This window comes from Tasmannia lanceolata, unplaced genomic scaffold (genome assembly GCF_043159265.1).
Source record: "Tasmannia lanceolata isolate RefF3 unplaced genomic scaffold, GAP_Taslan_0.1 ptg000012l, whole genome shotgun sequence".
NCBI lineage: Eukaryota > Viridiplantae > Streptophyta > Magnoliopsida > Canellales > Winteraceae > Tasmannia > Tasmannia lanceolata.
The window spans coordinates 6,220,483-6,248,314 of NW_027518689.1; the positions used below are offsets into that span (position 1 = coordinate 6,220,483).

Below are 27,832 nucleotides of genomic sequence, written 5' to 3' on the forward strand. Positions count from 1 at the left end.
TATCTCTAACAATCATCATGAACATTAACATTTCCTGAATATTTCTAAAATCATCTCTACAAGTACTAAGATTAGAAATACAAGAAACAGCCTAAAGAGTTACAACACACATTGCCAACATGTCATTACTAGTTAGTACTGATTATAAACAAACCAAATGAGACTGGGTCATCAAGTGTTACCATCTTCCAAGAGCGTGTTACAGTCAGTCTCTATCTATAATAAGTCTGCTGATATCCAGGAGCTAAACCATTGCCATAGCCTCCATATGCTGGATAATTCATGGGGGCACCATGATACGAACCAGGGAGAGCTGGGGGAGCAACTTCTTCAAGTGCGTAGGCGTAGGGGTCCCTAACAGCCGGGGAACTCCTGCTGCCGTACATGGAAGGGGGAGCTGGCCTATTATCATAAGCATATTGTGGGACTCCAGCTGGATATTGGGAGTGGCCAGAGGGTGATCGGACGAATGTGGGGCCTGTTGGGAAAGAAGACACATAGGCATTTGTCAGGCGTCCGGCCTTAGCAGGAGGCATTGGGCCACCATTGTTGGCTCTTGTTCGTTTGTTGGCAGGGATGGAGACTGGTTTCTTCTTATCGACCTTGACCTTCTCAAGCTGTTCTAGGCGCTTACGGAGGCTTTCCGAAGGAAATTCAGCTTCTAGTTTGTAGTCCTCAATGCACTTGATGACATCCCGTAGGGCCATCTGTTCTTTGCGGACCAAGTCCTGCAAGAAACATCAAGATGGGCATTCACTCATTGGTAATGAGTTTCTTCTCCAAAACAAAACATGCTGCACAAATTTTGATCCCCAGCCCCCAACATTTTTTTCTATTCATATTTTAGGGGGGTTTTCTACATGTCATCGAATAAAGCTCTCACAAATGATCATAACAACATCCATTCAAGGGAAGGCACCATTGGAGATCCAAAAGGGCTGCAAGGGCATTCATTTGCGGGGAGATTTTGGTCATGTCAAACAATTCTGGGAGCTTTCAGTTAATTAGGTATTCAAGTCTTTCAACAAAATTCTTAAAAGCAATTTTTTAAATGACAAATTGATTTCGTAATTTGTTTAGATTGCACAAAGTTCAGAAACTCCGCCCATTTTCAAAACTTTGAGCCAGCAAAGTCAATGCAAAACTCATAGGCCAAGTCCCCATACCAGGCCACTAGAAGAACAAGCTAAACCAAATCAACTCAGCATGTTCAAGTTGAACCAAATGTTTTTGGACATCAGATTACACCACCTCTTGAAAATTTAGCATCTAACCAAGAACTTGAAATATTGGGCGTGCAACTTGGGTTGGGCCGGGTTAAACTTTGGCTCCAAAACATGAATTGGAATCAACCCGAACCCATCCCAATTTTATGGCAAAAGCTCAAACCAAATTCTCAAAAATCAACCCGAGTTGCACCCCTATCAATTATGGAAATGGAAGTAATCTTTGCCCTTTTTTGTACAGAACAAAAAAAAAAGCAATTCAACCAGAAGATAACAAAGATATACCACAGGTCGGCCTTTACGATTAGCCTTCTTTGAATCCTTCAGATGAGATTTCAGCAGAGGAACAGGGGGGAACTTGTCCACAAGGCCAGCCTCAAAACAAAAATGAACTGCATCAACCTGTTGTCCCTTGCTGATTAATTCTTCAATAATATCTGCAAGTAAAGAGCATGGCAAGTCACGGAGTAAAGCCATCTTGTTTGTGCAATAGGGTGAGAGCTGAACTTCTAACCCATCAGTTTTGATGTAACCATTAATTCCAGCATTTGGAAAGAAAAAAATCCAGCCACTAATTCCTAAGAACACACACCCATGTGAAAAAATAGAAAATATCGAACAATTAAGGTAAAAGATATTTTACGTTGCAAATAAATTGATAGAAAAACTAAGGAAATTGTTACACGTCAGAATACCATCGATGATATGATCATGATATCAAATTTTTTAGACCACTTTCGAGGAGAATGTTGTTGAAGAAATTGAAACCACATTAGAATTTTATAGTGGTTATCATCCCTAAATCAATGCACACAACAAATTGAGAATTGGAATGTGGGTAAATTGCTAAGCTGATTGTTGAGAAAATGCAAGTCTGAGATGTATTCTTTGCACAGGAAGAGTTTGCCTTTTAACTCAATAAATTGAACCATTGGTATCATCCCTAAATCAATGCACACAACAAATTGTGAATTGGAATGTGGGTAAATTGCTCAGCTGATCGTTGAGAAAATGCAAGTCTGAGATGTATTCTTTGCACAGGAAGAGTTTGCCTTTTAACTCAATAAATTGAACCACTGGAAGAGATCATTTTGAAGTTTTGTGTATGGAACCCCCCCCCTCCTTTCAAAAAAAAAAAACATGCAACTGATTTGGGTCCTTTGCCAGTCGTCATGATAATGCAGTGATTTCAAATACGGTGGCTAAGCATGCCATCATCTACATGAAGAAGTAAAAAGGATATGGAGCATGATAATGACCGGCACAAGTAAGATTATATTTTTTTCTTTTATGTTTTCTTTACTAATTTGCACTGTCACCCCAAAAAAATTCAAGAGGGTGACATGATTCACCAAGAGAAAGAGCACTCCCCATAATGCACTTATCAGAATCTCAAGGTGAAGAAAATTGGTCCACACAAAATATGGTTTTAAATTGGTACCAAAATCGATACAAAAAAAAACAAAACAAAACAAAACAAAACGACAGAGTCCTGAGACAGTTCGGGGGGGACCACCACGGCTCCTCACAGAACAGAATTGAACACCAACCAACGAGTGGCGGATTTGGATGGAGTCTCGCAGAAGAAGAGTACGCGGGTTCAAGATCTCTTGAAACCAAAACCGTAAGTGTATTAGTGGTATATAGTATGCTATAACAATATGTGTTACATCATTATATATAATATAATGGAAAAAAATATATTTATATGAACTGTAAGTCAAATGTAGTGTATTTATTATGTATAAATAATTATATAAATTACATGTGAAAAGTAGTATGTACCGAATAATCCGACATGCCAGACAACGCATATCACTAGGTGTTCGATGTTGTTATGGTGGTTTTCTTACGTGATGGTTTTGTAGTGTATTTGTACTTCTAGCACTTTTTGAAGTTTCATCTTAAATGCCCGTCATTTCCATATGTTTCCATACATTTATGTGGTTTTGCATATTTTCACCAAAATTTTCATCTGAAACAGAGATGTTTCCATTTTCGTTACAACCAAAACTGAAACATGAAACCTAGATGCAAAATACTGAAGTGGGAGAAAAGGCCAAAGATCCTAAATTTAACACTCTCTTTTTTCTTTTCTTTTTTTAGAATGGTCACTTTAACACTATTTTACAATCTTAAATCATATGAAAACACTGAACATGATGTTAATGAAGAACAAGGAGTGGAAGAGGAGTTGGCCAACCAATTTCAAAAGAGCCAAGAAGCGATTGTAGATGTTCTTGACATCTGGCCCATGCAAAATTGCAAGGGGGAGGATATACTTATTCATAGTAAAGCAAAGCACTAAGATAGTTTCAAGAGGACGTAGATTACTTAAAAAACTCTAACAAATAGATGATGACATTTATCAAATTCCTTGGAGTTGAACTCTCCCTAATCAAGGAGAAGTGATGCAGTGTAAAGTAGCCACAACTCCAAGCAGCACTGTCAAAAGCAAAAGAGTTTTTGGTTTTAATTTTCAATAAAAATGGAGATTTTTATTGTTTGATTCTCTCCAACTGGAGTCGAATGCACTCCAACCATGGGGAAAAGTGAAGCATGAAAAATCAGCCAAGGGGTAAATTCCTCAAAGCTGAATCCAGTTGTGATGGGCATATAATGGTCTATATAGCATGTCGCCTGAAATGATTGATTATTAGGAAAGGTAGGGGTTAGAGTCCATACAAACACTACGAAGAATTTCAAGGATGATGAGGAGATAGATGGATCTCTTTGAAAAGATAATGGCCAAGTTAGATGGAGTGCATATTCATAGGATTGGGAGGAGCACTTGATGTTGGATGTTGAATCTTGTGAGCTATTATATCGAGATACAAATAAAGATACAAACATGGTAACGAAGATACATGCATACCATGAGATAAGATGGAAGAAGTATCTAAATAATCATTACAGAACTTAACTAGATTACACTAGAAGATGGAATTAATAATATATTAATTCTAGAATCTATAAGATGCTCATTACTATAGTAGCAAAAATGCGACAGTGAGAAGCAAAAAAACACGATACTTAATTCAAAGAGAGACATGCTCAAGATGTGATAACTATTTTAACCAACAATTGTCTAGATGCATTATGCGATAATGGTGTTGGTATCGTATCATGGCGGATACAACAAGTGCCTACACAAGAATTCAGTTACCATGTGGGTAAATTATCAGTTATGTTCTCTATAAAGTGGTAGAGGGCGAGCCTTGGCGCAACGGTAAGGTTGCTCCATTGTGACCTGGTGGTCACGGTTTCGAGTCACGGAAACAGCCTCTCTGCAAAGCAGGGGTAAGGCTACGTACATTTAGCCCTCCCCAGAACCCGCAATGGCGGGAGCCTCGTGCACTGGACCGCCCTTTTTTTTATTCTCTATAAAGTGGTCACTGATGATGGCAAGGAGGCATTTTTTACTTCTTGTTCGATATCAAGACTTGACAAAAAAAAATGTGGGAGTCATAAACGACTTTGGATTGCTCTCTCAACAATCCTAGTCCAAAATGGATTGATATTATCAGAGAATAGGAAGAGAAAGACTATTCTTTTCAAGTCCCACTTGTATTAAGGATTTAAGTAAGGTTGAAGCCCTTGTTTTTTCGAGAGAGTGAATAAGTTCTCTATTAATTTTTTCTAGGTCATTAGGTGGATGAGAAATTGTAATAAATTCTACTATGGAGGTTCACAAGTACAAATGAGAGTGTACATTTGTAAATAGTTAATAACACCAGGCACGTGCATTGGAAGGGAAATTAAAAAGAAAAAAATCTGACTTTTTACCGAAGGTGTGCCAAGGTCATTCCTGCTCTTTAGGTCTCATTTTTTTCTTTGTTTGAATACATCCAATGCAATGCACACTCTTCTCCTTCTATATTTTTTATTCCGAACAAAAAATGAATAAATATCATTAGAGAGAATTCCTGTATTATGATCCATGGAAAGCTTTTCCCATTATAATGAATGAAAACACAAAGATAGTTATAGTGTCACATTGGTGTTTAAACAAAGATAGGTGTAGGAAGGGTATGGAAATGAGGGTAAAATTTCCAAGGGACCCTTAATGATGACGACATTTCATTTAGCTTGTTCTATGATAACAGGATTTATGTTGTTGATTCTCTGGATCAATGTTTAAAAATTTGGACTCGAACGGAAACTAGCCCAGAGTCAACTCAGGCGAGTCAATGATTGATGCGGTCAACTTTTCATTAATCCCGGCTAGTCAAAGGAGGTTTTCATTGACTTGGTGGGGTATAAATCATACTCAGACAAGAACTCAGCCAAGCAAAACCGTAGTTAGAAAAGCGCTGTTTTAAATGAGGTTATTTTGGAAAAAAAAAACACATTTTGAGTCATAGAAGTATAAAACACCATTTCAAACGCCCATTTGCAAAAAAAATTGGGATTTTCTGAAGAAAATGTTTAAAAACACGCGTAAAATGCGTTGCACTTTTTCGATTTTACCATCTTCTGCTTCCTAAATTACAAAGTTACCATCAAGCCCTAATTTGCACTTTCTTCTCTGCGTCTCTCTCCATTGTATTGGCTGTGAGTTTTTGGTCACCCGTCGCCCTCCCAACCTGGCATACCCTAACCTCTTTTTTCTCTGCCCATCCACCTCCCCCATCGGCCAGCCGCCGCCCTTGTCCTCCAACCTTAAACTCCTTAGGAGAAGAAGAAATAGAGGCAGAAAGGGAGAAAAAAAGGGGCACGGCTTCTTTCCCCATGCCCACCCTTGATTTCTTTTTGTTAGTTTTTTATTCCTCATCTTGATTGTTGGAGTTGGGAACTTATGAACAAGGAGACTGTTGTGATTCCATTGAGATGTAGGATGAGATCCCCACAAATGCTCAGAAACCCATCTTCAAATTACTCCACTTTTGATTTCTCTAAGTTTTTCATTTCTCTTTGACCATTTGTTTTGATTTTTCCTTTGCTCCACCACCGTTTAAATTTCCTCTCATATTTGATTTCAATCTTTTTTTCCATTTCTGGCAGTTTCAACTTTCAGTCTATTCCAGTTGATTTCAATCCTTTTTCTTAGTTTTAGGGGACTTCTAAAGTTCTAATTTGTACAAATATTCACGGACTCGATTAATCCAACTCGCTTAATACATCCAAAATGGAAAAAGATGGATTTGAAAAATCATTTAAGGTGGAAAAAGAAACTTTTAAAAAGTGAAGATTTGCAGCCCGCTTCCAGTAAGCATTCACTCGATGTCTATGTCAAAATCAGTAAGATTCGTAGATGACCTAATGAAGGTTAGGCTCCAATCGTCCTTCTGTCATTTCCTACCTGAAAAGCGGGAAAAAAAGAATGCAATTATTTATAGCCTTAAAAGGAAAAAAGAATGCAAAGATTTATAGCCTTAATAGGCAGGCATTCTTTTCCCAGCCCTCGGCTCAGTACAGAAGTCTCTGGACTGTTCATAGCAAAGCCGAGAACGACGACCTCAAAAATCAACTTGTCAAGTGGTCCCAGCGAGCTTTGTATTGGTAATGGGATCTGTAGGTGGACTGGAAGGTTACATGAATGCAGCTTGAAGAGCTTCATGGTGTTGGACTGGAAGGTAACAAGGATCAAACGAGGCGAATCAGGGAGCCCGTTGGGAAGATTTGGCCGCCTCCGAACGTTTCAAACTTCCATCAAGAGTACTGAGCAGATGCAATTTTGTGAAATCAAGAGGGACTGGATCCACCATACAAAGAAGGAACTTTGGCAGTTTTTTCTACTAAGAAAGCTCCAAACTATGTTTCATCAAATCATTTGAATTGGTTACTGTTTGTGAAATTTTGATTGAAGATGTGATAAACTGATCTGAATATGTTTGAGCCTTCAAAAATTGATTGGTTAGAAATGCCATGTATTTTGAGGATGGGAGAAGAGAAAGATGGAATAGAATAAAAGAGAGAAGAAAGAATGAGAGAAAGATGATTTTAGGGATAGAAAACTGAATGGTGCCAGGTTGAAAATGAAGATACAGATGAAAGACAAGAAGCATTTGTGTTTATTGTTCAAAAGGTAAAGAGGGATGGAAACAAGAAGAAATCAAAGATGGCAAGACAGATTCGGCAGAAATCAGAGATGGATCGAGAGGTTCGAGGCGAACAACCAAATCCCGATCCAGAAAAACCAAGATCAAAGGAGAAATCAAGGGCAATAGATCATGCAGACTAGTAGAAGGGAGAAAAGGATTGCAAGAGTGGAGCAGCGGAGGAAGGAATTGAAGATGGGCGACTGGAGATATTCTAGATTTCATCAATTTCAGAAGGAGATCAGACTGTCTAAAATGTAAGAAGATATGGTCCCAATCTGATAGAAACCCCATTAATAGTCGAAAAACAGAGAAGGGGGGAAATGTAGGGAGCCAAGAAGAGGGATCTGAAGTTGAAACATCAGCCAGAACAGAGGTGGTATTGTTGGACCGTGAAGAAAGAAACGACGAGGAAGAGGGGCGATTCCAAGAGGAACACTCTCTAGAGAAAAAGACTATTGGGTTGAACCTATCTCTCTGAAATCACTACCAGAGGCAATTAGAAACCTATGGGAAAACCTGCCCCAAAGGTTTACCAGAGATATGTCAGCTCTGAAGGATTGGCTACAACGAACTAGTGGGCTGGAGAAAGGCAACCAAATCCATCAGATGGCACTTAGAGAAGTGCTAATCCTGCCCCTGGAAGAAGCAGAGATGTACAGGAGATAAAGAAAAAGAGGAACGAACATGATGATTCCCCATTTACACAGCTGGAGATGTGGAACTTAAAGTTTTTAGGACTCCTATCTGCCTCGTGGTGGTCTGTGAGAGGGCCCCCAACGCAGGCCTGGATGTTGGAGAATTTTCGAACGATTGGGAGTAAGGTAGGTAGGGTTTTGGCCACGGATGATTCCTGCGAAGCTGGAAAAGGATACAAAGAAGGAAGAATAATGCTTTCTACATCCAAAGAAGTTCCAAAAAATCTGAAGATTCCGGTGATGGTTGAGGAGATGGTGTACTGGATCATTTTTCATGCTAACTTCATGTAACTAGAGTGCTGCCCTTCAAACATTTGGGTTTCCATTCATTCCATATTCTCCACATTACTACAAATTGAGCTATAGACCAAAAGGCCCTTCTCGTATGGATAAAATATTGGCATCTCGAACCTTCCAACCTAAGTTGTAAGTTTCCTTTTGGTCGCCATTTCATTCTGGTGACCGGAACGGAAAGTTTCAGAAATTTATGTCATTTCGTTCTGATTTCGTTCGAAACTTTTCGTTCCGCTACGGCGAGGGAATTTTTTTTTTAATAGTTAAAAATATGAAAAAAATTCAAAAAATTAAAGAATTGTTAGAAAAATATAAGAAACAATTAAATAAACCAAATATGTAAAAGATCCAACATTTACTTAAGGCTCTGTTCACTTGCCGTCTCGGGAAAGGAGAGGAAAGGAAAATAGGCATTTTTTTCTCAGGAAAGCAGAAATACCTGCGTTCGCTTGCTTTGACGAGAAAATTAATTAGCTGATGTGGAAAATGTATGAAATGACATGGAAAAGCAATTTTCCCATGAAACGCGAGACTTATTTCCCCCCAAATCTGTCGGAAAATCACTTTCCTTTCTCACGGGAAAATTAATATCACGATGCCCTCGTCTCATTCTCAACTTTTCAATTGGCCTCGCCTCCTCCTCAACTTCTCAACCTAAAAACGAGTCCACTGGTTCGTCTTCTACACACCATCTCTGGCGGCGTCACCGGACCGGCGAGCACGGAAAAGATACATCCCGTCTCCCTCTCTCATCTATCCCTATTTTTCATTTATTCTTCCTCGTTTTCCACGATTTTGGCCCAAACACTGATTTCTCTCCGACATAAACTCGTCAGATCTTGTTTTTCCCGACATAAACTCCTCAGATCTGTAAGTTTGTAGCATTTAGAACCCTCCAAATCTCGTCGTTTTTGGGTTTTTCCGTTCGGATCTTGTTTTCCCGAAGCTGGTTGCTCCACCAAACCCTACTTCTACTTTTATCTTCATTTTTAGGTTTTATTTCTGCAGATTTCTTCTCTTCTCCTCATAAATAGTTTCAGATCTTGTTTTCCCCCAAGTCAGTGCTTCACCAAACCCTCTTTCTTCATTGTTGTGTATTTTTAGACATCTTTGTTGGAGATTTCTTCTTTCTCTGCATTTTTGAGGTTTTTTTCTGCTGATATTCTTCTTTTCTCTCATTTCCCCCAAGTCAGTGCTTCACCAAACCGTTTATATATGAACTATGTGATGTTTATCTATATTTTGGGTGTATGAGATAGGTGAAAATGTTATAACTTATGTTTAATTTATGTTGGTGGATCATACTATGTACATGTTGTTTATGTGGTAGCAGGTAATGCCCCAAGAATCTGGTGAAAAATATGTTTAATATGGGGTTTCTGCATATTTTCCCTTACTTTCTGGGCAAGTGAACAGAAAACAAGTTTCCTGCATATTTTCCCTCACTTTCTGGGCAAGTGAACAGCGAGAAAGCGAGGGAAAATCACAGTTTCTTTTCCTTTCCTTTCCATTTTGCCACGTCAGATTCCCTTCCTTTCTTTTCCTTTCCTGCAGCGGGAAAACAAGTGAACAAAGCCTAAAGGGAATCACTATCAGTTGAAATGGCCTATGTTGACCTGTCTATTGACCAGTGCGTGACAAAATGAAATAATTTTTACTGACCATCGTGACAAAATGAAAAATTTTTACTGACCAAATAATGAGATTTTTTTACCGGGCTTTTGGGATTTCATATTGCTTGGACATGATAGAATTTATGAATTTTTAAAATTGAAATAATACCCCATCGTTTGGAAGTTAAGATTTTGACCCGGCCTAATTTTTTTGAATTTTGTACTAGAATTGGAAAGTTGACTTTTTATCCTTTTAGAATTAGGTTTTGAAACTATTTTTAATGAATCCAAATAGAGGGTATTCCCTTATTTACATGTAACGCTCAAGTAAATGGACATTAAAAATAGTAAAGGCATTTAAAGAAGAGAAGAGAACCAAGAAGAGACGAGGAGAGTAGAAGAAAAATTAAATCTTCAAGTTTCGGACGAAATCCGGAATTTCGGCCATTTCGGATTTCGGAAAATTTTAGACGAAATTACCGAAATCCGGAACGAAATGTTTTATATGGCATTTCATTCCATTTTTTGGACCGAAACGAAAAGTTTCGTCCATTCGAGGCGAAACGAAGCAAAATTTTCATCTATGTTTCCAGCAGATTCGTTTTTGTACTTGGCAACACACAAAAATCTGCAACCATATAAATGCAATGCCTTCGCTGTGCAGCAACAGGCAATTCATTGTCTCCTGTCTTCCTTACACAAAATACAAATGCTAACAGGAATTTCATTCTTTGCAAAAGATCCTGAGTACTAATTCTCTACAGTATTTGTGCCCATATGAATGGTTGAATTCTTGTAGGAACAACGTGTTCCAGACCATTCACCAATTGAATGGTGACTCATCACCGGTAAAATGACTTAAACGTGAATTCACCACTTGCATCTGAGACACAAAACAGCCTTCAAGAACACCAAACAGTTGTAGACGACATATAAATTCTAATTCTTGAAGGTTCATATAAAGTATCCATCCCCCCACCCTTTCATGACAAATATTCCAGAATTTTTTTTCACTAGCCTAAAGATGTTCGAGACTGATTGGCATAATGGGACCTTATCTAGCCTTGTATCGTGTGGGAAAATCTCATCCTCACCATTTCCTATCATAAACCTAACCCCCTCACGAAACGAATTGATGGCAGCCAGGTTGACCATCAAGCCCCTAAGCCTCCCCCACTACCTAATTTCCAAATATTCCAACCCCCCCAAACCCGGGCCAAATATTTATTGGCCACCCTTCTCCATAAAGCTTCTTTCTCCTCCTCAAACCTTCGGAACCATTTCCCAAGGAAAGCCATGTTCCTTGTGATTAAATTCTCACCCTTTTTTCTAGGATTTGCACACCTTGACTTATCTTACTATGTGTTTTAGGCTTTTCCCTACCTTCCTATAGGAAATTCCTTTGACTCCTTTAAAGATTTGTTGCCACATCCACTGGAATTTTGAAAAAAAATATAAAGTAGATTGGATGTTGGATAGGGTTGCCTTGATGAGTATTAACCCTCCAAACAACAAGTGATTCATCTTCCATCCTGGTAGCTTCCTTTCCATTTTTTCTTTCATAGGAGGCCACATAGTTCTCCATGGAATTTCCAAGCACAATGTTATTACCAAGCACGATTTAGAAAATTATGGGTTGTGCATCCAAGGACTTCAGCCAGCTGCCTCATATTTCCTTGACCCACATGCAACCTATCATTGCACTCTTTCCCATGTTTACTCTGAGTCTGAAAACAGCCTTTATATATAATATCTTAGTATGTGCCTTGGTTTCTTCACTTGCTCCATGTTGGACTCACAAAATACAAATGTATCATCATCTGATTATAGACAATGTGCGTATATGCCCCCTTGTATTTCGCATCTCTCTTATTAACAACCACCCCCCCCCCCCCCCCCTCTCTCCCAGCCCTGCCATGATGAGTAATCTACTCTGCCTCTTCTACTATTGTGAATAAGAAGAGAGAAAATGAGTCCCCTTGTCATAGTCCTCTACTACTAAAGAAGAATCCCCTCAGTGTTCTATAAAATAAATCTGAGAACCCCATGATGCATCCCTTTATCCACCCCCTCCTTATAACCCCAAAACCCGTGATGCATTCCTTTATCCACCCCCTCCTTATTACCCCAAAACCCTTTCTTCCCAAGAGATAGTCAAAGAACTCCCATTGAATATGGTCGTATGGAGAAAATCTACCTTACACACCACCCGTTCCCTACCTTCTTTATTCCGTGTCTCCAAACACTACAATATCAAGTATTTGTCTTCCTTCCACAAGTGCAGCTCAGAATGGAGGTATAATCTGACTCATGATCTTTTTCATACTCACATCCAATGTTCCTGCTATGATCCTAGATAAACTTCCTACTAGGCTAATTGATCTGAAATATTCCATTTCTCGTGCCACCATTCTTTGGAATCAACGAAATAAATGGTATCTTTAACTTATTGTTGACTTTGCTCCTTTCTTGAAATTTTTCCATTTCCTTCATACTATCACCCTTAGCTGTCTCCCATAGGTCTTGATAAAATTCAAATTTGAACATCCAAATCTGTTGTCTCCATCAATCGAGAAAACTGCCTCTTTAACCTCCTCTTCTCCAAATTTTGCTTCTAACACCTCATCAGCCTCTCTTGAAATCTGCTTGAAAGCCAATTTTTCTAATGTTGGTGTCCACCTTCTCTCCCTATTGTAATCTTCTATAGAGATTGTAATGCGGGTGCTTAAGAGGGAAGAAGAAGAAAAATAGAAATCAAGAACACAACAAGAGAAGAAGAAGAAAATGGGAGCAATGCTCAACCCAATTGATATTCCATCAATTACATAAGTTTCTCAACATCCAAAGTCCCCTCTAAAGATGGTTTCTAACTCTTTAAATAAAAGAAAACCAAAGCAAATTCGTTCAAGATCCTCCACTAGCTAGCTTAGGGACTAACATAACATTAATTGCATTGGAACTCACTAACTTTGACTGTTTTGAGAACCCACAGACACAGTCCACCAAAACTGTCATAACTTTCTACCCTCTTATCCAATTTTCAAGCACAAATACTTGTTGGAAAGATCTCAAAGAGACCTACAACTTTGTCGTTTACCACTTTCCATAATTCTTCCATTTAGAAGCTCAAAAAGCAGGTTCAAAACGGGCCAGCAACATTAATGAGGGACTGCACCTTGGAACTCCACCAAAACCACCCAGGCATGACATGGCTGCCATGTTGGCACTGCATCATCATTTCCGGGTGAGAAAGAACTCGCCCACGAGTTCTCATCAAGCTCTCCATGATAAGTTGTCAAGTCTTTGACATTGAAGTTGGGTGAGTATTAATATTTGGAGGGAGCTCAACCTTGAATGCACTATCCCCAATTTTCTTAAGCACTTGAAAAGGGGCATCCACACGATCTTGAAATTTGCTAAACTTCCTTGGTTCAAGAAATCTCACCCTCGAACCTTGAAGTATCGAAGAATGATCATCAATTGAAACTTCCCAAGATCAAACTCCGCTTCATAATCTCCATGAAGAAGTGATAACTTGTCTAGATTTTGAACATGTTTGAATATATAAACATCAACTGTGAGCTTCAATGTAGGATCGAATAAAAATGGATCGATGTAATTGGATGAAAAAATCGATGTAATATTTTTCCATTCACCCATCACTTCAATATCCATCGGTTCACCTAATATGCAATCGGATCCAATTTCTTTGGTGATGAATTCATTGAATTGCCGTTGAAGTTCCTCGTACTCCTCGTTAGTTTCAACAACAAGTAGAGCATTGAATTTACCATTATCATTAGTCTCTTGATCAAATTTGTTTTTGGAAATAACAAAGTTACTCTCATATCCTTTCTTGAACCATGCAATCCAATACTGCTTTGGATGTTGTTCGGTTTTAAGTTTGTGCTTGTTCACCATTTTATGAGATACGATGTTCTCAGAACTCCCACCATCAATCACAATGGAGCAAACATTGTCATGAGATTCGCATCGAGTCTTGAAAATATCGGAACGAAGCCAATCATCATCGGATTCAACCTTTGGTGTAGCAAGTGCTCTTTGGATCACCAAACTTTCTCCTTCTTCGGGTTCGATTTCTTCATGTTGTATGTCATCTTCCTCATCATATATGGGCTGATTTGAATCATCAACAAAATTATCATCATTTTCTTCATCACCGAAGGCCACTACTTGCCGCTTTGGACAATCTTTGAAACGATGGCCAACTTGACCACACATGAAGCAAGCATTTGAATTGTTGGGACGATTGGGCTGATTTCCAACTTGATGTGTAGGGGCTGATTTTGTAGATTTTTTGTTGAAATATTCAAACCTTGACTTTGTTCCTCCACCATGTGAAGATTCACCTTTAGAAGAAGGATAGAGACTACGAACATCCACATACTTTTTAGCACCACGGCGAGAAAGCTTAGCCTCCACCTTTAAGGCTAGTTGATAAGCATCATTGACGCTCAATGATCGGTGCATTTCCACCTCATCACGAATGGAAAACTTCAAACCATCAACATATCTTGCCACAAGTTGATCTTCACCCTCTTGAATATCATTACGAGCCATGAGTTTGTAGAATTCTTCGGTGTAGTCCAACACACTCTTGGATTATTGGCGTAGGTTGTTGAATTGAGAAAAGATAATTTGGGGAAAAATCCAACGGAAGAAATTTCTCCTTAAGCCTTGATTTTATTTTCTCCCAAAAAGAGATCTTACACTTTCCTTTGCGGATTCTCATCTCTTGAACTTTATCCCACCATGTTGAAGCGTAGCCACGAAGCCTTGTAGCCACAAGCGTCACACGTTGGCTTTCGGGTGTCTCCTTGTAATCAAAGAACTTCTCAATGGCACTAAGCCATTCAAGAAACTCTTCGGGTTGTAGACGACCATGGAACTCCGGCAAGTCAATCTTGACGGTGTCGAAATCACGATAGAACCTTCCCAACCTAGCCTCTTCACTTGTATTGGCGAAGGGATTCACATCGGATTCATCACTAGAACCTCCACGGCTTGATCTACCATGCTCACTACGAGCCTCTTGGCGTTCAAGTCGCATGGTAAGTTGTTCAACTTGTCTTCGAAGTGCTTGAAGTTCATCATCTCTTTCATCTCTCAAATCTTCCATAATTTGGTTACCACGCCTTCCTCTACCTCTTCGTGCCGCCATGAAAATCAAATCGAAGCTAGCCCAAGAGAGTAACGTTAGCTCTGATACCAGATAATGCGAGTGCTTAAGAAGGAAGAAGAAGAAAATTACAACTCAAGAACACAACAAAAAAAGAAGAAGAAAATGGGAGTAATGCTCAACCCAATTGATATTCCATCAATTACATAAGTTTCTCAACATCCAAAATCCCCTCTAAAGATGGTTTCTAACTCTTTAAATAAAAGAAAACCAAAGCAAATTCGTTCAAGATCCTCCACTAGCTAGCTTAGGAACTAACATAACATTAATTGCATTGGAACTCACTAACTTTGACTGTTTTGGGAACCCACAGACACAGTCCACCAAAACTGTCATAACTTTCTACCCTCTTATCCAATTTTCAAGCACAAATACTTGTTGGAAAGATCTCAAAGAGACCTACAACTTTGTAGTTTACCACTTTCCATAATTCTTCCATTTAGAAGCTCAAAAAGCAGGTTCAAAACGGGCCAGCAACATTAATGAGGGACTGCACCTTGAAACTCCACCAAAACCACCTAGGCATGACATGGCTGCCATGTTGGCACTGCATCAGATTGGTTATCTCTTCCTCAATCCTTCTTTCATCTTCCACTAGATCCTCATTAATTTGAATGCAACTAATGTCAACATCTTCTAAAAAAATGTTTTTCCCGACGTCTTACCAAGGCCATTTTGCAGAATGATATAGTATCGTGATCCCCTTCCTCAAGACAGACCAGCCTGTAGCTTATTTCCTTCCATACTAATAAAGTGCAATATTCTTTACATATCTCCTCTCTCCAATCATCTCCCTTGCATCTTCCACTTCCTCTAGCGCATTGTCTATCTCTTCCAGCTCCTTTTCCAATTTCCTAATTCTTACCGATCCAAATTTCTCTCTTTTCAATTTCTTTATCTTCATCTTTACAATCCAAAGCTTTTTTCAAAGATTCTTGGTATAGGAATCAATCATTACAATACTTCAATTCACATGCTGGCTGAAAACAAAGATCAAGTGGGGGAGGAAACCAAAGATCATGGCGAAAAAATGGGGATGGAGATGAGGGTAAAAGAAAGAGGAGGTGAATGAAATAACAAAATATACATCATCCTTTTCATTTTAATAAAAGTTATAGTCCTTCAGTTTAAAGGATGAGATGAGTAGGAGCATTTTTTATTTGACAAACTATATTTAAAAACCTAAAAAAGACAAGAACTCCTACGGAAGATTCGAGTAATAATGTGCTTACAAACTTTGTAGTTATAAAATGTAAATAAAAAAATAAATATAGTATGCTTTTTTTTTAATGGTAAGTATAGTATGCTTTGTAAAGTATATCATTTCTTATATTCAATATTATTTTCAAAACTTTTCTTCAATAATTTCCAAACATCTCCCAACTCTTTAAAAAATTGTCTCACCGAATTTTTCCCGAATTCAAACTTCATAACTATGACTCTTAGCAAATGTACAGAAATGAAATAACAGGTGAAATATCACAAAGAGACCAAGTTACTAGCGAGAGAGCTCTAATTAATAGCAGCAACTGTTTTTTTTTTTTTGAATGACAATAGCAACACCTATATTATAAATGAAGGAAAGCAAGAGGAGAGATCTGGTCCCATAGTTATGGTTTCATAAAAGAATGAGAGAATCCAAGCGCAAATCAATAGAGCCCAGTTGACTATTTTGATGCAATATGACATGGCCACTGAACGCCACAAAGGTAAATGCCCCCGTTGACTCCCCTCCGAAAGTGGAACCGCGGGTGAATGGGCCCTCTCCGGTAGTCTCTGGGGGTAATTTGGTCACTTCCAGTGGAAAGCAACCGTTGATTCCACCTACCCCTGATTTTGAATTTTCTGCAACCTCCGGAATGGTTAACCAGCCTGAAGCCTTGCAAAGTTCAGTCCCATCATTAAAAGGGATTTCGGTCAAACCAAAAGAAAGATCTGGTCAGAAGTCTTTAAAAGCTAAATCAAGTATTCTTATGGGAAAAGGTTCGAGAAAGGGTATTTCTGACGGTAGCTTTCAACCTAGTTGAAAAGGCTGTCAAAATCAAAAATCGCTTCTTTCGGAAGAAAAAGAACTTCTCATTTCCGAAAAATGTTTTGAAAAATACTAAGAGTCGGTTGAAAGAGACAGGTGCCTTAATTTCAGACTCTTGCCTCCAAAAAACAGATTCATGTCACAAGGGGAGCGGGGCGTTGATCGAGAAAAAATATTTATCAGCTAAAAAGGGCTGTTTGTCTCTTTTTAAACGGAACCTTCTGGGCTTCCGCAAGAGAGAGGACCCCAACCCCTAGCCTCTAAGTTGAGCACTCTTTTGAAGGATTTCGATAAACCTTTTAGACCTCCCTTCCCTCCTATGGATTCTTCCTCCTCTTCTTTCCCAAAGAAGTGAGAGGCGGCCTCGTTTGAGATGGGTGACCTACAGTTTCTTCGAGACTTAGAATACAATGAACAACTAGCGTCGGAAAAATGTCCGACACCCAAAGAGGTATCGATGAAAATTCTGAAACAGCAATGGAAGCAGTTTAAGCGGGAAGCTCTAGACAACAGAGAAAGATTTCTTCTAATGTCAGGAAAATCCGACCCAAAGGAAGCTTTTGTTCGGATTTATAAGATGGATTTTTTCAAGAAGGCGAGCGTCAGGCACGTCGTCTGCGATGGGAGGAGAATAAGGCGGCGAAGATAGAACGGCTAAAGAAAATGTTGTGTCCCCCTGAAGGTGTGTCTTAGGAGTCAAGGGACATTCTTGACCGGGAAGTCAGTCTAGAGGTCCGAAACCGGATAGGCATCGTTGAAGAAATGCAGGAGACAAACTCTACTCTAATGGAATCCCTAGAAAGGGAAAAAGATGATGTTGTTCCCCGCGAGGAAATGGATGAACTATTAGCAATCGGAGATGTTTTTGGAATCGATTATGATGAAGATTTGGAAGCCACAAAAAAGTTATTTCACTCGATGGCAATTTGATGGAAAGTAAAGAGGTTGGAATGGGAAAGGAGCTTAAAGGGCCGAGGAAAATAACCCTGTATAAAAGTCTTCCGGCCCGGAAGAAGAGGAAAAAAAGACAAAAGAAAGAGGATATAGATGAAGTTAAGTAGCGGGGAGGTAAGAAACAGATAAAATATGGAAAGTGAAGTTATTTTTCTTGCAGTTTTTAGGTTCTGGGCTATCTGGCGGGATGTGGACTCATCTAGGCTTGTGAGCCTCGTGGTTTTTAGGTTTGAATCCTTGTTTAGTTTTTCTTCAAGATGAAAGGGGCTACTTTGAAATCCAGTCTGAAGGGAGATAGTAGTTTTTTGGGAATTTTTAGATGGTTTTAAGTTTGTTTGATGATAGTGATTCTGATGACTATCCAAGTCAGGTTTTGGTGTTGATAGCATCTGAAATTATTGGCCTATATCCAGAAGTATACAATCCTTTAGTCTTGGCTTGAGAGACTCTGTCTTTCGCCTTGAACATCCTTTCAGGAAATTTTTACCTGCTACCTTTCATCATGGAGTTGCTCATCTACTTTAGGGTTTCAGTTTGCTAGCTTGGTTTCTGTTACCACAACCGAGTAAACCGCACTTTTTGAAGGGCTCAGGCAAACGTATACAAGGACTCTTTAATCTTATGTTGCATGTTAGCTATGAAAAGAAGAAAGGGGGAGGTGAATGGTAATTGCTTTTGTATTGTAACTCTGTGCTTACTAATTAGTCTCGGACTCTCGGGTATGCCCGTGCTAGCACTCTCTATTCAAACATATTGTATCACAGGATGGGACTTCTGGTCCCGAATGCTAGTATAATATTAATGAAATGTGTCAATTTTCAGAAAGAAAAAAAAAAAAAAAAACATGGCCACTAAACGCCACCCACTGATGCATATAGTAACCTTCCTTCACTTCCGTCATGACAAGGGATTGGTTTTTGCCCATCTAGCCAAAAATCTAAGGGCATGTTTGGATCTAGGGATTTTATTTTTTCCTGGCATCTGGTACAAACCCACCTCTATTACAGCCCTAAACGCACATTGAAACGAAGTCAACAAGGAAATGGGAAAGGACAGATCTCTAAAGTGTATGATCCTTTTTTTAAATGGACCATATCATGGAGCAGGCACTCTTCCAGCCCTAAACCCACTTTTATAGCCCTAAACTCACTTCGAAACAAAGTCTAGAACAAGCATATTCAAAGCATTTCATATATCCTTCTCTTCTTAAGGCCAAGGTTGCCAGAGCGGGAATCGAGAGGAGGAAGCGAAACGGGAAGTGGGAAGCGGGAAGCGGGAAGCGAAGGCTCCCGGGATGGTGGGAAGCGGGAAGCGGGAAGCGGGAAGCGGGAAGCGGGAAGCGGGAAGCGTGAAGGGTTAGGGGAAGCGCCGGGGAAGCACGACAGAGAAGCGTGTTTTCCATTTTTGTGATTCCCATTTTGGGGATGCGCAATTCAAATTTTAGAGAAGCGCGATTCCCATTTTGGGGAAGCGCGATTCCCACTGTTGGGGAAGCGGGATTCCCATTTCAGGGAAGTGTGATTCCCATTCTAGGAAGCGTGATTAACATTCTAGGAAGCATGATTCCCACTTTTTGGGGAAGCGCCGAGATTCCCGATTCGGAATCGGGTTCCGGGGAATCGTGATTCCTCGACACAGGGGAAGATTCCTGGTTCATTGCTTAGGGCTGCAGATTCTTGTTTTTTTTCTTTTATGCTTTGCTTTTCAAAGATTTTATATATCATTCTCTTCTTACGACTTGTTTTTTTTTCTATTTTTTGTTGGAATTATAAGCTTGACCACTTGACTACCTATTCACTTGGACTTCCTTGGAACTTTGCAACTTATTTTCTTCTACATTGGAAGCTTGGAAGATGGACTTGACCACTTTGGAAATCACTTTTTTGGGAAGTTATGGCCTAGGGACTTAGTTTCTTTGTTTTGGAATTGTGCTAGTCATTTACTTTTCATGTGTTAATGTGTTAGTGGTACTTAGGGAAGCTAAGTTTAGTTATGATCAAGGAAGCAGGATTCTTCCCTGGGAGCCTTCGATTCCCGCTTTCGATTCCCGCTCTGGCAACCTTGAGCAGGATTCTTCCCTGGGAGCCTTCGATTCCCGCTTTCAATTCCCGTTTCGATTCCCGCTTTCGATTCCCGCTCTGGCAACCTTGGTTATGATATTGTTAATCTCGGATTTGAAGTAGAGGCTATATTTTAGACCATGTATCTTCTTCATATGTAAGTTCTTTTAGTGAAATTTAAAGGCTTTTGAGTAGTATAACAACTTGGGGTTGTTTCTTTGTGTGTTTGGCATCAAGAGAACAATCTTCTTCTCTTGGAACTCATCTTCTCCCTCCAACCTCGTTGGTTTCATTCCAACAAAGTGGTATCAGAGCCAGGTTGAAGTTTGATCATGGCTTCCAACAATATGATGCAACCTCAACTTCCTCGATTCAACGGCAAGAACTACAACCAATGGAGCATTCAAATGAAGGTGTTGTATGGATCCCAAGATCTATGGGATATTGTGAGACCGACGTTGAAGAACCAGAGGATCAAGCGGCTCTCACTCCACAGCTCAATGAGTTGAAAGATAATCGAAAGAACGACAAGAAGGCTTTTTTCTTTATCTATCAAGCGTTGGATGAAGTCATCTTTGAACGAATTTCATCGATGACTTCGGCATAAGAAGCATGGGATACACTCTATACATCATACAAAGGAGAAGACAAAGTAAAGTTGGTAAGATTACAAACTCTTAGATGTGAGTTTGGTGCATTAAGGATGAAGGATTCAGAATCGGTTGAAGATTTTTTTAATTGTAATATTTCTCTTGTGAATCAATTGAGAGTTAATGGTGAAGATATTCAAGATCGAAGGATTGTGGACAAAATACTCAGAAGTTTGACTCAAATATTTGAATATATTGTTGTTCCGATTGAAGAATCTAAGGATTTAGCTTCTTTATCCTTAGAAAGTTTATTGGGATCACTCCAATCTCATGAACTACGAATGAAGCAATTTGATTCTTCTCCTCTAGAACAAGCTTTTCAAACTCAAGTCTCTTTTAGGGGAGGCTCTAGAGGAAGAGAAAGAAATTCTTTTCGTGGAAGAGGGAGAAATGGTGGTGAAAGAAATCAAGAATATGAAAAAGATGAAAGTGGATCTTCTACGAGAGGAAGAGGGAGAGGAAGACCTTTATCCCAAATTCTATGCTATCATTGTCAAAAGTTTGGTCATACCATGAATATTGTAGAAAGAAGATTGCAGAAGAAAGTAAGAAAAAATCTACCTTCATGAGAAAGATGAAAGTAAATAAGAAGACACTCTTTTTCTTGCTTGTAATATGCAAGAAGTTGCTATTGATGAGACGTGGTATCTTGATAGTGGTTGTACTAACCACATGACCAGCAACAAAGGCGTATTTGTAATGTAGGATGAATCTCTCCAAAGTGAAGTTCGAACGAGTGATGACAAGAGGCTTTCCGTAAGGGGAAGTGGTGATATTCTTGTTCAAACAAAGAAAGGCGTCAAGCGCATCTCAAATGTTTTCTATATTCCAGGTCCAAAGCGCAATCTCTCAAGTGTTGGGCAACTTTTAATGAAAGGTTGTGACGTTCATTTCAAGGAAGATATATGTGAAATCAAAGATAAAAATCATGTTCTCATAGCCAAGATGAGAATGACTCAAAACAAGATGTTTCCTCTTAAATTTCAAAGTGAAGCTCTTCCTTGCTTCAACACCATTGTCAAAGCTATGTCATAGTTATGGCATCTTCGCTATGGTCACTTGAGCTTCAGCACTTTATCTCTCATGAATAAGAAGCATATAGTCTCATGAATAAGAAGCATATGGTGACAGGCATGCCCAACATCGACCATCAAGATCAAGTGTGTGAAGGATGTGCACTTGGAAAGAATCAAAGTGACTCTTTTCCCGTTGGAAAGGCTCGGAGGGCATCAAATCCTCTTGAGCTAGTGCATTCGGATTTATGCAGGCCTATGCAAACAACATCAATTGGAGGTAATCAATATTTTCTCATCTTTATTGATGATTATAGTAGAAAGACGTAGGTTTATTTTCTTAAAGAAAAATCGGATATCTTTGGATGCTTTAAAACTTTCAAGAGCTTGATTGAAAAGCAAAGCGGTTTCATGTTGAAAACTTTGTGTTCCGATAGAGGTTGGTGAATATGTTTTTCATGAGTTTGAGAATTTCTTGAAAGAGAATGGGATTCGGAATCAACTTACCACTCGGTACACACCTTAACAAAACGAGGTTGCCGAAAGCAAGAATTAGACGATTATGGAATTGGCTAGAAGTATGTTGAAAGCAAAAGGGATGCCTAATATGTTTTGGGCGGAAGCCGTTGCATGTGCTATCTATCTCTTGAATCGGGCATCATCAAAAAGTGTTCAAGGTATGACTCCTCAAGAAGCTTGGAGTGGTCATAAGCCTTGTGTTTCTCACTTGAGAATTTTTTGTAGTATTGCCTACTTTCACTTGCCGGATGAAACAAAAAGAAAGTTTGATGATAAATCTGAAAAATGTATCCTTGTTGGGTATAGTGAAAGTTCAAAAGCGTACAAGTTGTTGAATCCCATGACTAAGAAAATTGTCATAAATAGGGATGTGAAGTTTAATGAAGAAGAGTCTTGGAATTGGAATCAAAATGAGAAGAAAAAAGAAGCTTTTATAGATATGGATGAAAGCAAAAATACTCGTGATGGTAGAATTGAAGAAAATGAAGAGGATATGACTCCTCCTATCACTCTATATTCTTCTCCATCTTCTTCGGCTCCATCATCTTCATCGTCTTCAACAAGTCTCGACTCTCCTCCAAAGAAGACAAAAAGCATAAGAGAAATCTACGAAAAGTCTAGAAGAATTACCGATGAAGAATTGGCAAATTTTACTTTATTTGTAGATGCCGATCCAATTAGTTTTGAGGAAGCATGTCAAGAAAAAAAGTGGAAGCAAGCAATGGATCAAGAAATGTGTTCAATTCAAAGGAACAATACTTGGGAGCTAACGGAGCTTCCAAATGGGCAAAAGACTATTGGTGTGAAGTGGTTATACAAGACAAAATTGAATGCAAGTGGTGAAGTTGAAAAGTATAAAGCTCGCTTAGTAGTAAAAGGCTACAAGCAAAGGTATGGCATTGATTACAAAAAAGTATTTGCTCCTGTTGCTCGTCTTGAGATAATCCGTATGGTTCTAGCTTTGGCGGCACAAAATAGTTGGAAAGCTTATCAAATGGATGTCAAATCGGCATTCTTGAATGGGTTTCTTGAAGAGGAGGTGTATGTTGATCAACCTCCCGGTTATGTGAAGAAAGGTGAAGAAAGCAAAGTGTGCCGATTGACGGATATTTCATGAAGAACGGTTTTAAAAGGTGTCCTTATGAACACACCCTCTATATCAAAGAGAGCACCCAAGGTGAGTTTTTTATTGTTTGCTTATATGTTGATGATTTGATTTTTACGGGCAATAGTTCAAGCAAGTGTAAAGAATTCAAAAGAAATATGATGCAAGAATTTGAGATGACCGACAGGGGTCTTCTCCATTTCTTTCTTGGTATTGAGGTCAACCAAAGAAAAGATGGAATTTTTATTTCTCAAAAGAAGTATGCAAGGGATTTGCTAAAGAGGTTTAGAATGGAAGGTGCTAATGCACACCTACGGAAGTTGGCTTGAAACAATGCAAGAATGAAGATGAGAAAGGAGTTGATGCAATTATTTATAGAAGTCTTGTTGGTAGTCTCATGTACTTGACGGACACAAGACCGGATCTTATGTTTGCGGTGAGTATGATTAGTAGATTTATGGAATCACCAAAAAGAAGTCGATAGGAAGCCGGTAAAAGAATTCTAAGGTATGTAAGTGGAACCATTGATCATGGGAAATGTTATAGAAGAGTTGAAGATTCAAGTTTGGCTGGTTATTTTGATAGTGATTGGGGCGGAGGTGTTGATGATAGCAAGAGTACTTCCGGTTATGTTTTTAACATTGGTTCGAGTGCAATTTCATGGGCATCAAAGAAGCAATCGGCTGTTGCTCTTTCTACTGCGGAAGCGGAGTACATCTCATTATCTTCGGCGGGTTGTCGAGCTCTTTGGCTACGATGGATATTAGAAGAACTCAAACATCCGCAAGAACGTGGTACAAATTTATTTTGTGATAATAGTTAGGCAATTTCTCTAACAAATAATCCAGTTTTCATGGCAAAAGCAAGCACATAAGGATCAAGTATCATTTCATTCGAGACTTGGTAAATGACGCAGTTGTCAACATTCGTTTTTGAAAAACTCAAGATCAAAGTTGCAGATATTTTTACAAAGGCTTTGAAGTCCGATACATTCATCAAGATGAAGACAAAACTCGATATCGTAGTGGTCTAGCTTAAGGGAGGATGTTGGAATTATAAGCTTGACCACTAGATCTTGACCACTTGACTGCTATTCACTTGGACTTCCTTGGAACTTTGCAACTTATTTTCTTCTACATTGGAAGCTTGGGAGATAGACTTGACCACTTTGGAAATCACTTTTTCGGGAAGTTATGGGTGATGTGTTAGTGGTACTTAGGGAAGCTAAGTTTAGTTATGATATTGTTAATCTCGGATTTGAAGTATAGGCTATATTTTAGACCATGTATCTTCTTCATATGTAAGTTCTTTTAGTGAAATTTAAAGGCTTTTGATATAACAACTTGGGGTTGTTTCTTTGTGTGTTTGGCATCAAGAGAACAATCTTCTTCTCTTGAAACTCATCTTCTCCCTCCAACCTCCTTAGTTTCATTCCAACTTTTTTCAAGGAGATACGAAGATTTTGGTTGTTTGTTTGCAGCAAATCATGAGAAAACTATATGGGCTAGAGGTTGAAGATGACCTATTCAACCGGCTGTTATGCATTGGATGTCCCAAACATTGAAAAGAGAAATGATAGAAACAAGCCCTAACATGAATCATCCTGATGAATGTCATCCAAACAGTGAAAAGAGAAATTCTAGAAAAATAAAATCCAAAAAAAAAAAATTTAACTTTCCAAGAAAGTATTACTTTCTGTAATTTCCTTTTCCCTAGATCCAAACATGCCCTAAAGATTCAGCAATGGGACAAATCATGGCTCCTGCAGGGCTTGGGACCTAACAATGAATGGGCATCAAAGAAATAAGATGGGATAGTCAATTTTCTTTGATCCAACGTAGATGCAAATCGTTTATGGTAGAATCAATTGGAAAATCTAATGTTTAATCCATTGCGTCTGTACTACTACCATGACCAAACAAAAGTAGTGGCCCTCATAAGCGATGGGTAGTGTGGCAACTATAATAGGTAGTGGAATTTCAGAAGTCAAAACTCCTGTGTTGGACTGAGCCTTGATTCATGTCAACAAGGCTGCCCACAAAGACACAGCCATAAGCCTACATTCCCTTTTACTATTTCTTTATTTTTATTAGAAAATGAATGAACTGGCACTCTATACTGCATTTCAACGTCACTGATTCAGGTGTCACCATCTTATACCCATCGCGTCTGTACTACTACCATAACCAAACAAAAGTAGTGGCCCTCATAAGCGATGGGTAGTGTGGCAACTATAATAGGTAGTGGAATTTCAGAAGTCAAAACTCCTGTGTTGGACTGAGCGTTGATTCATGTCAACAAGGCTGCCCACAAAGACACAGAAATGAGTGACACATAAGCCTACATTCCCTTTTACTATTTCTTTATTTTTATTAGAAAATGAATGAACTGGCACTCTATACTGCATTTCAACGTCACTGATTCGGGTGTCACCATCCTATACCCATCTAGATATCTGACCAAAGTAACATAGTTGAAACCTATTCAGAACAATCAAGAGCTCAATGAATACAAAAAAACATTGTCATCTCTTGTATTAAGGAATGAAGGTGACACAAAAGTTTGTTTGCTAAACTCTATCATCCATTTCGTCATTTCAACATTGATTAGCTATGACTTTAACACATACACACTACATTTCCTCCAGATAAATGAAGAGAACAAGTAGTAAAGGCAACAGGTCTCAGCAACTACAAAAATTGAACAAAATTATATCCAAACTCAGTAAAATCCAAGCAAAAATAGCAAATATTCAGAAAACTTATAACTGAAAAAAGCAAGCCCAACAACATTGGTTAGCTATGACTTTTTTTTTAATGGTTTGGTTAGCTATGACTTAACATATACACACTACTTCCTACAGAAAAATGAAGAGAACAAGTACTAAAGGCAACAAGTCCCAGCAACTACCAAAAAAAAACACAAAAAATTGAATTAAACTATAACCAGAGTCGGTAATTACTGAAAATTTTGAAAGACATTGAGCCTAAAATCCTACCAGCCATTTTATCCGCCAGTCCTAGCAAAACAGCAAGCTTTGGCATCGGCTTCCGCGAAGCGTTACCCACAACGAACTTCCTATAAAGATCAGAATCCTCTGCCGAGACAATCCCAAATGTCACCAAGTGCTGCAAGAACGTATGCACATACGGAGACATCACACTCTCAACACCCCCACGCTCATCCACACTCGCCTTCCAAGTCCCCGCAATCTCCCTCGCCTGCTCCTTCACACTCGGCGTCACCAAAGGACGTGAAACCCCTAACACTGGATCAGCCAAAACCGGGACAAGCGATTCAAGAATCAAAACACAAGCCCAACCCAAATCATGTGTACTCTTATTCTCCCCAACCCTCTTATCAACAGGAAAAATCCACGAAATTGCCTCCAACACAAATTTCGCAGGATCAATACAATCCAAAAAAGCCAAAGGGATTTTCTCCCTAAGCAATTTAGTATCCTTCTTTTTACCAATAACGAAATTCCAAAACCCTTCTGAATCCATTTTCGTGCAAAAAGAACGCAATTTCAAAAGTAAATCCTCCTCTACAGAATCTAGGGTTTCGATTTCTCCGCCATGTTTTTCAAAAGCGATCAACGCGGCTTCTTTGCGTTCTTCGACCTTTACGAGGGCGATGTCAACGTTGCCGTCGATCGTGACCTCGCGCTTCTCAAGAACGTCTAGGGTTTCCTTGGTTTTGTGATCTAGGGTTTTGATTTTCTCCTTTAGGGTTTGGGATTTCTTTTGGAGATCTTGTTCTAAAGATGAGAAATGTTCGGAGAGTTCTTTCCAGAGGAGACTGCAACTCTTCATGAGAGCTGCTTGTCTCTCTAGGTCTTGGAAGGTTGCTTGTAAGGGATTCAGGGTAATGGAGGTCGAACCCATTTTCAGGCAAAAGGAAAAGTGTGGGAGAAACCCTAAACAGAACAAGTGGAAGGGAAGAACAGGGATTAAAAAAAGGGGCGTGGAATGATAAAGCGGGAAGAGGGATGATGTACGGACTTTAAACGTGTTCGAGTGATTGGACGCCGCGTGTCTTCTGCCTGCAGAAAGTTGGAGCAGGAGAGTTTATTTACAGGATCTATTTTTTACAAGGGCACCCCTTTCTTTTGACGCATAGTTCCTTAAAATTAAAGTTTTAATTGGAAATTGCCAAATTGGCCCTATGCTTAAATGGGATAAGAGCGTAGGAAAGATAACAGGACGGAGAGGAGGAAACTCTGGAAGGGTGATACCTCTAATAAAATTTAAGCTAATGTTTTTTTGCAAAGACTATATCTAAAGAGTGGGAGGAGTAGAATTAATGAATTACAAACCCCCAAAGAGGAAATTGTTATTTGTTAGGCACCTAGATGGGTCCCACTTAGAAAAATCTCACGTTTGGGGGAGAAAAGCAACTTAGTTATATGACAAGATAGTTGAAAA

The 27,832-nt window shown here is 39.1% G+C and overlaps 1 protein-coding gene across 1 annotated transcript; it reads right to left on the bottom strand.

Annotated features, from left to right (window-relative positions):
• LOC143887595 (FRIGIDA-like protein 4b) lies at nt 1-27,423 on the bottom strand. The gene is made up of 3 exons (XM_077391692.1): nt 26,404-27,423; nt 1,512-1,663; nt 1-728 (listed from the first exon to the last, which is right to left on the bottom strand). Exons 1-3 carry the CDS (start codon nt 27,290-27,292, stop codon nt 213-215), a joined length of 1,557 nt encoding a protein of 518 aa, XP_077247807.1. The 5' UTR covers nt 27,293-27,423; the 3' UTR covers nt 1-212.
• Nucleotides 27,424-27,832: the final 409 nt, after the last annotated feature.

Excerpts from the sequence above, each read along its gene's own strand:
- LOC143887595 (XM_077391692.1), bottom strand. The coding sequence starts at position 27,292 with ATGGGTTCGACCTCCATTACCCTGAATCCCTTACAAGCAACCTTCCAA. Across the intron at positions 1,664-26,403 it reads ACTGGCGGATAAAATGGCTG|ATATTATTGAAGAATTAATC; the intron begins GTAGGATTTTAG and ends CTTTACTTGCAG. Across the intron at positions 729-1,511 it reads ATCGTAAAGGCCGACCTGTG|GACTTGGTCCGCAAAGAACA; the intron begins GTATATCTTTGT and ends TGTTTCTTGCAG.